The sequence below is a fragment of the Carcharhinus amblyrhynchos genome, chromosome 9 (assembly GCF_965287045.1).
Source record: "Carcharhinus amblyrhynchos chromosome 9, sCarAmb.v2.hapA, whole genome shotgun sequence".
NCBI classification, from domain to species: Eukaryota; Metazoa; Chordata; class Chondrichthyes; order Carcharhiniformes; family Carcharhinidae; genus Carcharhinus; species Carcharhinus amblyrhynchos.
The window spans coordinates 13,371,436-13,387,378 of NC_137332.1; the positions used below are offsets into that span (position 1 = coordinate 13,371,436).

General features: G+C 41.2%; 1 protein-coding gene and 1 pseudogene across 1 annotated transcript in view; both read left to right on the plus strand.

The window, feature by feature from the left end:
- The first annotated feature begins 1,079 nt into the window (after positions 1 to 1,079).
- LOC145347594 (serine/threonine-protein kinase N2-like) overlaps positions 1,080 to 15,943 on the plus strand; it is a 120,146-nt gene continuing 105,282 nt past the window's right edge. Inside the window, exon 1 of the mRNA XM_080195184.1 lies at positions 1,080 to 1,156. Within this exon, the coding sequence (XP_080051310.1) occupies positions 1,136 to 1,156 (21 nt within the window). The 5' untranslated portion in view covers positions 1,080 to 1,135. The remainder of the gene's footprint in view (positions 1,157 to 15,943) is intronic.
- On the plus strand, positions 8,152 to 8,554 carry LOC145348216 (large ribosomal subunit protein uL29 pseudogene; annotated as a pseudogene).

Consider the following 15,943-nt stretch of genomic DNA (forward strand, 5'->3'; position numbering starts at 1 on the left):
TTTTGTTTTTAAAAAGGGGGACAGCAAACACCAAGGGATAAGAGATATAGTTGATGGTGAGTTGAAATGTGTTGGGAAGAGGGAATTAAAAGATGAGTTGCTTTTAAAAATAGAGAACAAACAGATATAACTGGTAGTTTGAAATGTGTTGGGAAGGGGAATTAAAAAAAACAAGGAGTTTTATTTCGAGGGGGAAGGGGAACAAACACCGATAGATAAGGACGTTGTTGGGAAGAGGGAATTTGGGGGAAAAAAAAGAGACTTGATCCTTTTTTTAAAAAAAGGGAAGCAAAACAAGAGATGGTTAGCTAGAATGTGTTGGGAAGAGAGTTAGAGTTTTGTTTTAAAAAGGGGAAAGCAAACAAGAAATATAGATATAACTGGAAAAGAGATGAGAAAAGCTGAGTTCTGTTTTTAAAAACGGGGGAAAGCAAAACACGAGAGATAAGAGATACGGTTGGTGGTCAGTTGAAATGTGTTGGGAAGAGGGGAATCACATGATGGATTAGTTAATGTGGAGGGAGGAAGCAGGCGGGCTCTCCTCAGAGGGCGGAGGCTCACGTTTTTTAAACACTCGGTTTGCGCTCCTGAAAGGGGGTAGGGGTGGAGGGGGAAGAAGGATTTTAAAAAAAGAAATAGGGACGCAGAGAGAGAGAGAGAGAGATAAAGTAATTTCAAAAAAAAACCCAGAAAGAAAACTTTTCGCGCGAGTTTGAGAGAGAGAGAGTCAGAACAAAGTCAGAAATTGGAAGTAAATGACACTTGAGAAGCAATCGGTCCTGGGTTTTTATTTGGATTGAATTGTTCCTCTCAGAGAGAGAGAGAGAGAGTTGTTTGTTTTGTGGTGAGGGGGCAGTTGGCAGGCGCCAGCCGGGATGGGATGGGGAGGGGAGGATGCGCTGAGGTGGTAGTGGGTCTCCTATGAAAAAAAAACCCTCCACAGGATTAAACATCTGTACACGCAGACTAAATGAGTAAACGGTCACCCTCACCCTCTCCCGGCGGCGGCGGCAACCCTCCTGTTGTGATCTCTTGAGGAGGAGGAGGAGGAGGAGGAGAGGGGGGGGGGAGAGAATTATCGGCGACACCGTCATCGGCGGATCCGGAGGAGAGAGAGAGGGAGAGGAAGGGCAAGATGGCGGCGGACCCAGTGCAGGTAAAGAGGCTTCGCCTGTGTGTGTGTGAGAGAGAGGGAGGGAGGGAGAGGGTGTGGGAGGGAAAGAGAAGAGGAGGAGGGGGAGGGGGGTGGGGGGAGAGAGACTGAAGGGGGGGGAAAGATTGAGGGGAGGGGGTGGTCTCAGGGCAACAGGCAGAGGGGTGTGGGCAGCATTGCTAACTCCATTCACACTTTTTTATTATTATAAGTGTGTATTTTCCCCAACTCCTTTTTATTTTCGTTTTATTTCTATCCCTTTTTTTCTGACTCTGCAAACCCCCCACCCCCTTTCTCCTCCTGGGCCTGACTTTTTTTTTTGTCCCCTCAAGTTTACAAACCAAGAGGGGAAAAAAAAGTTAATTTTCTTCCCAACGGTTTTCTTCCTGTTTTGTTTTGTGTTCAGTAACTTTTTGTGTGTGTTTCTTTTTTTTAAAGTGGGGGGAATAGAGGGAGAAAAACGTCTAGTGGGGGGGGAGGTCTAGGTCAATCTCTCTCTCTCTCTCTCTTTACCAGCACCACCCCCCCCCCCCCCCCCCAGGTTTTAGTTAAATGTATTTTCTTCTATAAAACTGTGTCAGGCTGTGTACATGTTCCCCTTTTGCCGACCGATTTTGTGCTTGCGCGTGTATATTATTTTTAAGTTTTGGTGTGCAGAAAAAGTTGGAAGTCCAGTCGATCCAGAAGAGCCTGACCTTCCAGGCCTTAAGTTTACTCTTTTTAAAATATCAGCCACTGGAGTGCTAGTGAATGAAGGAAAACTGTTTAATTGTTGTTGGATTCTTGGCTATCTGCCCAGCACCGACTCTTTCGTTTCTTTAATATCCTTTAATGGAGGCGTAGAGCGAGTTTGCAAATTCCTGCTACGAGAGCAGTTTACTTTTTATCTTAGTTCTTTGGATATGCTTTACCTTCAAAGGTAACTGTTGTGGATAAATGAGCTGTTTTGGGAAGGAACTGTATTATTTATCTTTAATGTGATATCTATATCATTTGGTTTTTGAAATTGGCAGGAATAGCGCTTTATTTTGACTGAATTTACATACTTAAGCTAGTCAGTTTTTTAATTAGCACCCTTGCTGTTCCAAGTGATTTAGCAGATAGAAGTTTTGTTTTATTTACATGATCTCTTTTGTTCTGTACTGGTTATATCAATTAGGAGATTGATGTGTGTTAATACATTTTCAGGGTTGTATACTGCTTTGTCAGCTGAGGGTGGGGGGAAAAATGTACGTTAGTCAAAGGTCTATAAAACGTATGTTAGTCACAGGTCTATAAACGTAATGTCTTAACGCATCCACATGTAAGAATCATTACAGCTTGATAAGTACTGAAATCATGTCCAAGAAAGCATCAGGAAACTAAATTTCTAAAAGGATTAGAATGAAGTTTCCATTCAAATATTTGAATGATCTCATGTAACTGGAACCTGCTCCTGTAGTAAATTCTGTAAATGTATTGTTTAGGGTATTGTATGTCCTTACAATAAACGTACATGAGCATAACTCAGCGAGAGTGTTACTTTGTAGTAAAACATTCTTTTCCTGTCAGCTGATGTTACAATCCAAGTCTAGTGTCATAATCTTGCGGATAAAACACAAATCTTCCTGCCATGTGGTGCAAAGAGGATCAGAAAAATTCTTTTTGTGACAGATTTTCTTAATTGCAGTGGTTAAGGGACAGCCAGTATATTTTACACAACGAGAAGCAAATTGCAAAGCTGTGTCTGTATACATTTTGAGGTGTGTCAGATCAAGAAGAATCACTGGATTGACTTCATCTATTACCACATCTTGTTCACGTACATCTCTCTCAACTCCTCTTGAGCAGTAGCACGAGAGATTTACCATTACACATCATTTTTTTAAAAGGAAGTATGGCTGAGTTTGTTAACTGTCATAAACCCTTGCAATTAGAGCCACCACGTTTGGTTTTTTTTTCCCAGTTTAATGGCATTTCAGTATGTTATTGTCCATACCTTAGTCATACCTACCTGTTGGCCGTTATCATTTATTTATAAACGTTAATTTTAATGTGAACTTGCAAAGTATTTAATAAGTTCTTCTAGGATGTAGATAAACATCGGCAGACCTGGGCATATTTCTCTAACTGATTTACCAGGGTAACGATTATGCAGATAACAGCTTGGGAATTAAACAGGATATATTTCATTGGTAGTATTGTGATAATCGCTGGACTAGAAATCCAGCAGCCCAAGCCAATGGAGACGAGTTCAAATCCCAACATGTTATGCCATTAATAATTCTGGAATTGAAAACTAGACTCAGTAATTGTGACCATGCAGCTCTCATGAATTGTAAAAACTGTTCTGGTTCACTAAAGCTCTTTAGAGAAGGAAATCTGCCATCCAGCCTACATGTGATTCCAGATCCACAGCAATGTGGTTGATTCCTAATTGCTGTCTGAAACAAATGCTAACTTTACTGGTGGGACCTACATCCAATGAAAGAATGAAATCAAATGAATCTTCACCAACCCCCTTCATTCGCAAAATTGTAATGCTGTGTGTAGATCCCTTGCCTTCCAATGTCTAACTTTACTTGTGTTTGAGCCCCCAGCAAGACATGATGGGTGCATTTTCTCGGGCTGGGGCACAAAAAGGTGCATTTGTAGCCAGTTTTCCAGCCTGTGCCATTTTTACCTCCATCGCTTGTCTGCGCTGAAGACCAATTTCACCCTGCTGTTTTATCTCTGTTAATGTTCCTCCCCTTTCTCCCTCAGTCCTAGTTGATGCATAGCTCCACAGCTATTTGTGACCATCAAATAAGTTGCTCAAGTGACTATTCTTGTTTGAAGTTTAGAAGCATAAGATCCAGAGTCCATTTAGTCTTCGTAGTTTTGCTTTTTTTTTTGCAAAGTCTGTTAGTCACAAGTAAGGCTTATGTTAACACTGCAAAGAAGTTAGTGTGAAATTCCCCTAGTTGCCACAGTTGGTGCCTGTTTGGGTCAGTGTGTTTAACCAGCACACCTTTCAGAATGTGGTATCCGGAGGAAACCCACATGTACATGGGGAGGACATGCAAACTCAATAGAGACAATTCCCAAGCTGGGAATCAGACCTGGATGTCCTGCCACCATTCAGTGAGACTATGGCTCATCTGTGAATATATTCCACATATCTTCCTTTATCCCATATCCTTTTTTGGTTAACATAAATCTATCAATTAGATTTTAAATTTATGATTGATCAGTGTAAATTGCCATTTGTGAAGAAGTTCTAAAATCCTACTAGCCTTTTGTCGTAAATGTCTTTCCAACTTTCATTCCTAGAAGGTCTGACTTTCAGGTTGTACCGTCTAGTCTTAGATTCAGTCGAAAGCAGAAATAGCTTCTATCTGCCCTCTGTTCTCATATCTTAAACTTTTGTACTTTCTAAGTTCCAAGGAATGCAACCCTAGTTTGTGTAATCACTCCTTATCTTTGGAGTACAGGTATCATTCGTGTAAACCTACTTGACGTTCTCTCCCAAGATCAATATGATGCCCAGAACTGCTTACAGTTCTCCAGGTATGGTGTGACCAGGGCTTTGTATAATTAAAACAATTGTTCTCCCTTGGTGTATTCTATTCCTGTAGATATAAAGTCAAAATTCCATTCATCTTGATTTCACATTTGCCTACGTTGAAATCCATTTACACAATTGCACCCATTCATTTAATCTATCAACACCTATTTTGTACTTCCTTCCATACACCCTATAATGCAGCCTATCTGTATCATCAGCAAATTTGAATATTAAATGGCAGAGCAGACTCGAGTCCAAGTGGCCTGCTCCTAATTCATATGGCTCCTTAGGCCGCTTGATTCCATTGGCTGGACAGCTGGTGTGGATCAGATTTTTATGAATAACACTGGATTTGATCCCTGTTTCAGCTGGGATTGGATCTGGGACCTGCCTTCTTGCACTACCTATGGCAGAGATCATGGTACTATGGTTGAGACCTGCCTTCAGGCAAAGAACAGAAGTAACAACATTCCTCTGCCCCCTCCTTTAGTCAACTCGTCAAAAAACTTCAATCGGATTTGTCAGGCACAGCCTACCCTTTACATATGTACTAGTTCTCCCTCTGATCAGCTGAAAAGTTTCAAGGTGTTCAGCCCCCTTATCTTAATTAGATTCTAACACTCCATCAACAGCATAATTCTTTTCTTCCCCCCTCCTTTTTAGATAGCAAACTGACATGCCTATGCACCCAATTTTCCAATCTAAAACAATCTTCGAATTGAAAGAACTTTGCTGTACCACTGTTCTCACTGACTTTTAAAACTGAGAGTTGAAAACTATCTAGTCTGGGGGAGTTTGTCACTCCTCAGTGCCATTAGTTAGGCCATTACAATTATTGTGTTTGTGTTCATTTTCGTGAGTTCCTGCCCAATTCAGTATTAGTTTCATGGAATATCTGTTGAGCTACCCTCCTCCGGTATGAGCACAAAACAATTACTCAGCAAGCCTACCATTCCTTATTTTCATTGATGTATCACCAATTAACAAACTTCAGCTTTGGTGAAAACATTGGCAGATAATTGTGGTGGTTTGATAGCCATATTTGATTTTTTTTCATCTTAAGATCTGTGTACTCTTTTAACAGTGAGTCAGATAGGAAGTAGCTAAATAACCATAGCTATTTCTAGTCCCTTCCATAATTCTAGCATGCCTACCACTGCCCAAACCAAGAGCAAGCTAGCACCAACTAGCCATCAAACTTTAGATTTTCCTGGACAAATAGGCTTACTCACTGCTATAACTAGTTGACTAATTGGGAGTTGGGTTAGCTCAGTTGGCTGGACACCTTGTTAGTGATGTAGATTGATACTAACAGTGTGGGTTCAATTCCCATACTGGCTGAGGTTATTCACGAAGGCCCTGCCTTCTCAAACTTGTGTGGCGATCCTCAGGTTAAATCAGCCTCTGGTCATCTGGGACAAAAATCAGAGGACGTGCCGTTTCGGCTCTCCCTTAGGACCAGTAAGTCTTGCACTGCTACAGGTTGTGGACTTGTTAGAGTGGCTCCAATAAGAATCCAGGATCAATCCAGACGATGACTGGGAGCATAACTGATGTCTTGCTATGTAACTTGATGGATCTGTATCGGCCTAAAAGGCAAATATGAGATACTGGCTACTTTACACTGAAAGGAAATATGTTTATTGTTCAGTCAAAAATTATTTTTACTATTGCTTCAGAAATTGAGAGGGGAAACAGGGAACAAACTACAAGTAGAAATGCAGCTCCAATTTGAAAACAAAAACAGCCAAGGTCAGCAAATCTATAAAACCAGTGCAGTAGAAGTGCCTCAATGCTCCCTTGAAAAATGACATACCTCAATCAAGAGGTCAAATGCTGAAAGGCATCATGATTATGAAAGAAAATACTCCAACAGGAAAGCTGAAAGAACTGCAGATAAAATTGAGTCATCCCAGCGTAAGAACATAAGAACATAAGAAATAGGAGCAGGAGTAGGCCATCTAGCCCTTCGAGCCTGCCCCGCCATTCAATAAGATCATGGCTGATCTGTCGTGGCTCAGTTCCACTTTCCCGCCCTCTCCCCATAACCCTTAATCCCTTCTCTTATCAAAAACCCATCAACCCGCTTCTTAAAAATATTTAGCGAGGCAGCCTCCACCACTTCAACGGGCAGAGAATTCCAGAGATTCACCACCCTTTGAGTGAAGAAGTTCCTCCTCAACTCCGTTCTAAACCGCCTCCCCTTTATCTTGAGGCTGTGCCCCCTAGTCCTACTGTCTTTTTTGAGCGGGAAGAGTCTCTCCACCTCTATCCTATCCATCCCATTCATCATCTTATACGTCTCAATGAGATCTCCCCTCATTCTTCTAAACTCTAACGAGTACAAGCCTAGTTTATTCAGCCTCTCCTCATAGCTCAATCCCCTCAACTCCGGTATCAGCCTAGTGAACCTCCTCTGCACTCCCTCCAGGGCCAAAATATCCTTGCGCAGGTGCGGCGCCCAAAACTGCACACAGTACTCCAGCTGCGGCCTCACCAATGCCCTATACAGCTGCAGCAAGACCTCCCTACTTTTATATTCAATCCCCCTCGCTATGAAGGCCAGCATCCCATTCGCCTTCCTGACCACCTGCTGCACCTGCAAGCTGGGTTTTTGCGATTCATGCACAAGGACCCCGAGGTCCCTCTGCACCGTCGCCTGCTGCAGTTTTTCGCCACGTAAGTAATAGTCCTTCCTACCATAGGGCAATAAAGTTGCAAGAAGCAGAGAAGGCACCTGGCAAATAAAAAGGAATTAACTCCAAACTAATTAAGTGAAAAAGATGAAAGAGACTGGAAGAGAAAACTTAGCAGTAACAGAATGGGATCTCCTGTCTGTTTTGCAGACCAGAGAGATTCTGTAAATGTCAACACTTGTGGCCATTATGATGCAAATTAATGTTTGCAGCTTTGTAATCTCAAACTAGACTTGCACATTTTATTCCCCTATTGCAGTTGGAAGAATCTGGTGGTTTTTAATGTCGAAGGGTGTGAATGTTGTGCTCATATAGATTTTTGACTTACTACGCCAAGGATTGTTGCTTGGTATAATACAGAATGCTAAGATGGCATAAAGATTCCTACTAAAAGGACTGTGCATCATGGAGTGTGTAGAAGGCAACTGGAGGAGAAATTTGGGCTTGGGTTACAGGAGGTAATGGTAGCTAGCTGGACCAGAAATATGGACTTCTGGGTTAGGGGAGGTAATGGCAGCTTTGGACAATAAGATGAGAAAGTAGCAAAACTTGAGAAAGAGGTAGTCCATCTCAGGCATATTGGTTTCAAAAGCAAATGGACAGTGTGATTGTAGGGTGCTTGGAAAGAATATCTTTACATAAAGTATTCTGAGGGGGAATAAGGGGCATCTTGATGAAAATGAATGGAATGCAAAAAGACATGCTAAATAGTTACTATTTACAAGTAGATGTTTGGAAACTAAATGCGATAAAGGTAACGACGTTTGCCCAGGACAATGGCAAAAATCAAGGCATGTGATCTGCGTGGCAGGAAAAACGAGGAGCTACTGAAACAGCTGGATGACCTCAAGATTAACTGTACTAGCTCCATGTTGCGAAAGTAACTGGAGGAGCTGCACCCAAGCTTTCAAAAATCCGGGTCGTCTGCAAGTCCACTGCAAGAGTCCTGACTGTCGTCAATCAGATGCAAAAAAGAGAACTTGAGAAAATTCTACAAGGGCAAGAAATACAAGCCTTTGGATTTGTGACCAAAGACGACCTGTGCTATGCGCTGTCGACTAAACAAATATGAAGAAAGTTTTAAAGACCAAGAAACAACAAAGGAAAGAGCACCTGTATCCCATGTGCAAATTTGAAAAATGTTCTACTGCAGAAGAAATTAAATTTAAGAAATTTTAAAAAAAAGTAAAGGCTATAAAATAAATTTCAAGGAGGAAACTGAAACATTTGTAGGGAGGGAGGTAATACTGAAATACTTGGGTGGTGTCACTAGAACTTCTAGCAGGATAACTTGAGGGTAAGACAGGAACTTGAGCGAAAACTGACTTAAGTTAGGAAAGTTGTCTTGAAAGTTGCACTAAAGTGAGTAGGAAATATACTGCCAATTTTGAAGTATCCAAAGTAGCGCTTGCTGGTTGTCAGAGATCAGTGACAATTGTCTTATTGAATACAGGTGAAGCTTTAGAAAAATTTCTTCAATGAATAGTTAGAATCTGGAATTATAGGGGCTTAAAAGGGAGTTAGGGAATTGGATCATTGTGAAGAGGGAGAATTTGCAGAGAAAAGGCAGGGGAGTGGAACTAGGTCAATTGCTGCCTCAGAAAACAGCACAAACACAGGCCAAATGTCACCTTTCTGTGCTGCCGTTCTATTATGTTTCTTTTAGTAATGACAAGGAATGCACCTCTCCTCTTCACCAATCCAATATAATGTAAGTCCAGATTTTTGCTCACATGATGAGCCTTGAAACGTAGACAGAAAAGGTACATTTCAAATAGCTGTGAAGTTGATGTGCCAGAATAGAGAATAGATTGTTCAGTGAGATAAGGTGCTGTGTGATTTTTGCCCCTTAAAAATTGTGGCAAGTAATTGGAGCACAGGTAATTGACATTCATTGCAAGTTGTTGGAGCTAAAGATTTGTGTAAAGGTATTCGGGTTCTATATCTGGAATTGCATCCTTACACAGGAGCACTTCGTATGAAGATTCTTCTATTTTTTCCCCCTCTCCACCCCATGTTCTTGAATGTATTTGCAATGAGCACAGCAATATTAGAACTTACATGGTTTGACCTTCACAAAGCAGTACCGCTTTGCCCTTCTGGTGTTTTTCAATGCCTTGTGTTAAAGGTTTGTAACACACTTCAATTAATTAGTTTGTTTAGAATTTATATCTATATTTTTCTTTTCTCACATGAAATTATTTACCAACTAATTACTCCTGTATCCTGCCAAATCCTATCCCAGTTTCTGTTAACAGTTCTACAAGGAAGACTGGGTGTGTAGGTTATTGGGAAGCAACTGAAAGCATTTTCCCAATGGTGTGACAGTGAATAGCTTGGAATCATTAGTGTGAATCATCGTTTTGAAATTGCATTATAAGCCTTTTCAGATGTGTGACTGTGGGAAAGGGACGTTAGAACTGAATTGATTTTTCCCTTTCCCAATATTCATGCGCAATGTCTCTAAAGCAGAAAGTTGGGCAACAAATGAATTAGAATGCTGATGCATCTTCCCTCCTGTAAACCATGGCAGCTGAAACCAATTGTAGTAACTCCGCCTTGCCTTTGCTGAGAGCTCACTCAATAAAAAGTAACCATTGATCCTCATACTTTCTTAGACAGCTGATGGCACGGTACGAAAGGTCAACCCGGTTATAGTCCACCAGGTTTATTTGAAATCGCAAGGTTTTGGAGTGCTGCTTTTTCGTCAAGTGATGGCACGGTGGGTTTGTCTGCATGCTGTTTATTAAAAAGCAGTAAAGGCAAATTTGGCTGTCATCGTAATATAAGCTCAGGTGTCATAACTGAAAAGCTTTTGAATTGTTGATGAGTGAAAGATTGAATATATTTTGGACAACCAAAAATGTGGTCTGGGGAATGTATTTAAAGGTGTAAGTAACTCAGTTACTGCTTGGGGGGGTTTTCTTGGAGATTTTCAAGTCATTTAGAAACTGAGAGTTTATTATTTTGCATGTGCAATACTAAAATCCTCACCGTGCTATGTTCACTAACTTGGCCAAATTGGTAAGCTCTTGATGAGATGCATCTTCAAATACAGTTCGTGAAGATCTAAGGAAAGAGTTCTTGTTTGTAGTTAAAATGGCTAAATCATTTTGTAACTGCTTTTGCTATTGAGTTGTGATGTAATGCCCAAGGAATTTGACTCATATTGCCTGGTACAGACAATCTTATGTGGTCGGTCCATATTATGATTGTTGTTAACAAGTGGATTCTTGATTATTTCTGATGCACACCAGAGATCATCTGTTTATGTTTATTGCCACTCCTGTTGATTGAAAGTTACATTTATAATAATCTTTTTAGGGCACTTTTGTAATAGGCTTAAATCTTGTGTTTTAATGGCATTTATGTTCGCTGAGCATAAAACCTGTAGAATTGTCAGGTTAGCATTATATTGCATAAGATCTCCCTAGAGATCACTGTTCAAAAAAGCTTGGGACTTTCTGAAATTAGTTACTGGAAGAGTTTTTAGCAGACATTTTCAGTTACAAATAAGCAGTGATGGAGAGGATATTAGGTGGAATCAGGGCTGGAGATCAGATAAGATGTTAAAATTGTGAGCATTCTGATGCCACCTTTGGAGGGGGATGGGATGGAATCAGTGACAAGAATCAACAATCAAAATCAAATGATTTCTGCGAGGATGGTGCACTGTGCCTGTTGACCTTTAACAATGCCTTTCCTCCATTTAGTTCAAATGAGTCTACCCTGCTTCCACTCTGATGTGATCCATCATCTCCAGCAATGTGTGGCTTCATATCCTATCCCAGGCACTGTTTGTTCTGGGGTGTCCCAGTAAACTATCCTTGGTACTTTTCATCTGCTGACAGCCCTTCACTCACACACACATGCTAACAAATCCCCAGATTATCCCTTTTGATCATTTTGCTGACTGACTTCTCTGACTTGTCTGATATCCAATCTTGGATGTGCCAAAGTTCTCTCCAGTGAAGTGTTGGTAAGACCAAAGCCATTGTCTTCATCCTCTGCAAAGTGCAGAGCCTTGCTACTGATACTTTCCTTCTCCCAGGTTTAACTAGGGTGTTGCAACTTTATCTTATTAACTTGGTGAATTGAGTTTCTAAATGTATCATTAAGACTGCCCAATTCCATCTCCATAAGATACTGTCTCCATTCCATCTCGGCTCATCAGTTATTGAAACCTGCATCTTAGTCAAGCTGCTTGGCGTGCTTCCCATTGGTCAAATTCTATAAAACACTGCCTGTGCCATACACTCAAGTCTGTCTCACCTATGCCCCTTTGGTGATTTCTGTATTTCCAGCTTTCCCATTATGAAATTTAAAATATTGACTTTTATTATTTATTGGGATCACAAGCAGGTTTACATTGATATTGCAATGACATTACTGTGAGAATTCCCTAGTGATTGTGCCCCCTATTATGCATATACTTCCCGAGCCCTACAAACCCCACCCTTTCCATTCTCCTGGTTCAAGTCTCATGAATGTCTCCTTCCCTTTACTGCCCACTTGCAATTATCTTCAGCTATCCACATCAAAACGTTGGTGGAATTCATTCCTTGCAACTCTGACTTTCCATCTCCCCACTTGTCTTGTAAGATTCTCTTTCCAACCCACTACTTCGGTCCAGCTTTTGGTTACCTCCTCCCAGTAACTCCTGCTTTGGATCAGCATTCATTTTTTTTCTTGATCTCTGAAGTACTAGTGTCTATAACTGAAAGTGGTGTCGGAAAAGTACTGTTGATTTTATTTGAATTCAGTAATTTTTGTGTGTATGCTAAGTCAAACCTGTGGTTGATGTTTGTTGCAGCCTTTGTTGGTTTGGTTCTTGCCTGACAGTGATGCACATTTGTGTTGATGCCATTTGTAGGAATATTGGTTGTTCTACCCCAGAGACATTAAGGCATATTCTATCCTTATCACTTGTTTGATTTATTGTTACCCCATTATCTTGACAGGTTGCTTGCAATAGCAACAAGAAATCTGATACTATTTTCTGTTACAGTAAAGCCTGAGTCTGAGAGAAGTTTGCCTTACTGTAACATTTAACAGAAAAAGATGCCTTTGATAAACTAGTTGTACCTGTGGCCTTGCTGTTGTGCATCTGCACAGACTATCTTAGCCATAGCACACATGGACGTTGAAATGTTGGTCTACAACTGTGTCAGCATGTATTACTAGCGGCAGCCTGGAAGGCAGTTGCTCTTCAAATTTAAGAAATTCATCTTCATTTTAGTGGTGCAACATTTATACAACTGTACCTACTTTCATTTAATCAAATGTTGCAAAACTCCTTTGCAATGTGAGAGTGGGGGCTGATGGTGTTTCCTTGAACACATGCAGCTGCTGGACATTATACAAGCAATATGTATGTAGCAACTTCTGGTACATATGGGCTGCCTTTGCCCTAAGCTCTTAGCCTGAGGGTGAAGCCAGTAACATGCTTGCAGCATTCCTGACCAGTTTAGACCTCCCTCTTGTTTATACATTTGTTTTAATCTTATTTTTATGACTCATGTAACTCTGAAGTTGTGTAGTTATGTTACCAAATCTTTCCATGGTACAAATGGAACAAGTTTAGGTGTTTACTTTAATATATTTTCATGCTGTTTCTAACTAAGAGTTTGTAAGTCGATCCTCTGATTAGTACCTGAACATATTGGGGCAGCAAGTTTCCATAGTCAGATTTAGTCCTTGGTGATGGCCCTGTGGGGGCTATACGCTCAGCATTTTTGACAAAGATAAATATCATTGATACTGTCATAACTCTAAACTGTTTGTTTATTTTCGTATGAACTCGAAAGAGGTTCCAGAAGACTGTTGAGGAAGATGTTTAATAGAGAATTCTGAAGGCAGTTATACCGAGCATTTTCTTAGTGAAAAATAGGTGCATTTGATAGTTTCAGGGAACATTAAATCTTACTTTTTCTAAACAACTATTTGTTTGCATTGAATGTGAGACTGAAGAAATAATAGAGAGAATGCTAACCCACCTAGACAGGCATTTCAACACCTCCAGGTTATGAATTGGACTTTTTTTTTCTGAAGGCCTTTCTTGCTTATTTACACAATTCACCATAGACACAAGCTTTCAGTTATATTGTACAAAACACCAAAAATATTGTACAATAGTTTGCATTTATATACTGCTTTTAGCATAGTTAAACATCCCAAGCCACTTCACAGGAGCATTATCAAGCAAAGTTTGATGCTGAGCCACATGAGATTGAAATAGGTGACCAGTAGCTTGGTCAAGGTGGTACATTTTAAGGAGCATCTTAAAGGGAGATAGGGATTGAGGAATGGGGAGATTAGGGGAGAGAATTCCAAAACTTCAGGCCTTGGTGGTGAAGGCATGCCCACCAATAATAGTGAATAAAATAGGGGGTGTTCAAGGCCAGGGTTGGAGGATCGTAGACATCTGGCAGAGTAGTCTAGCTGGAGAGGGTTACAGAGATGGGATAGGGCAAGACCATAAAAGGATTTGAAGGATAAGAATCTTGAAATCAAGGCATTGCTTAATCAGAGCCAACATAGGTCAATGAATGGAACTTGTGTAATAAGATATGAATAGCAGTTTGAGGAGCTTCTAGGAGATGGAATTTAGGAGGCTGGCCAAGCGTGTGTTAAACGAGTTATGTCTGGAGGTAACCAGCATTGATGAGGGTTTTGGCAGCAGGTTGAGCAGATCTGGTCGATATTGCGGAGATAATGAAACTAGACGTTATTGATTTATATATGTGCCAATCTTGGGAATAGGAGACATATTGTGAACAGTCTTGTTCAGCTTCTTGCCAGGAGAGGGATGGATTTGGTGGCTGGTGAATAGAGTTAATGGCTTCAGTTTTCCCAATATTGATTGGATAATAAATTGTTAATCCAATACAGGATGTTGGGCAAGCTACCTGTCTTTGGAGACAGTGGAGTGTTCAAGAGAACCAGTGTTTAAGATTTAACTGGATGTTGCTAGTGTACATGGGGAATGTATTGGTTGATGCCGCTCGGGGGTGCAAGTGCAGATCCTTGGGACGTTTCAGAGGTAATACTGCACGAGCAGGAAAAGAAACCATTGCAAGTAACCCTTTGACAATGACTTGAACCAGGTGAGTGCTGTTGCATCCAGCTAGAAGTTGGAAGAAGGTGTTTTTGCCAACTGTAACTGGCTACAGACAGATTGAGGGGGTTGGGGGGGGGGGGGGGGCGGCAGTGGAAGAGGCAGCCATGACATTTAAAGTTTCGGTGGTTGTGGGAATATTCCTATTTTAAACAAAGGGAGGGATTCATTCTGGGGTAGGTGGGACCTCTACAAACGGAATGGTGTACACCTGAACCACAGGGGTACCAATATCCTGGGGTGGGGGAGGGGGGGCGAGAAATTTGCTTATGCTCTTTGCGAGAGTTTAAATTAATTCAGCAAAGTGATGGGAGCCTGAATTGTAGCTCTAGTATACAGGAAGTTGAGGGTAGTAATATCATGAATAATGTTTCAAGGTCGCAGGACTATACTGGCAAGCAGGAAGGTGGTTTGAAGTGTGTCTACTTAAACTCTAGGAGCATCTGGAATAAAGTGGGTGAACTTGCAGCATGGGTTGGTACCTGGGACTTCGATGTTGTGGCCATTTCGGAGACATGAATAGAGCAGGGACAGGAATGGTTGTTGCAGGTTCTGAGGTTTAGATGTTTCAGTATGATCAGGAAAGGTGGTAAAAGAGGGGGAGGTGTGGCATTGTTCGTCAAGGACAGTATTACAGTGACCGAAAGGACATTTTGATGAGGACTGGTCTACTGAGGTAGTATGGGCTGAGGTTAGAAACAGCAAAGGAGGTCACTCTGGGAATTTTTTATGGGCCTCTGAAAAGTTCCAGAGATGTAGAGGAAAGGATTGCAAAGATAATTCTGGATAGGAGCAGAAGTAACAGGGTAGTTGTTATGGGGGACTTTAACTTTACAAATATTGACTGGAAATGCTATAGTTTGAGTATTTTAGATGGGTCAGTTTTTGCCCAATGTGTGTAGGAGAGTTTCCTGACGCAGTATGTAGATAGGCCAACGAGAGGCGAAGTCACATTGGATTTGGTACTGGGTAATGAACCAGGCCAGGTGTTAGATTTGGAGGTAGGTGAGCGCTTTGGTGATAGTGACCACAATTTGGTTATCTTTACTTTAGCGATGGGAAGGGATAGGTATATATCGCAGGGCAAGAGTTATAGCTGGGGGGCAAGGAAATTATGATGTAATTAGGTGACATTTAGGATGCATAGGATGCGAAAGGAAACTGCAGGGGATGGGCACAATTGAAATGTGGAGCTTGTTCAAGGAATAGCTACTGGGTGTCCTAGATAAGTATGTACCTGTCGGGCAGGGAGGAAGTAGTCAAGCGAGGGAACCGTGGTTTGCTAAAGAAGTTGAATCTCTTGTGAAGAGGAAGAAGGAGACTTACATAAAGATGAGACGTGAAGGCTCAGTTAGGGCGCTTGATAATTACAAATTAGCTAGGAAGGACCTAAAGAGGGAACTAAGAAGAGCCAGGAGTGGACATGAGAAGTCTTTGGCAGGTAGGATCAA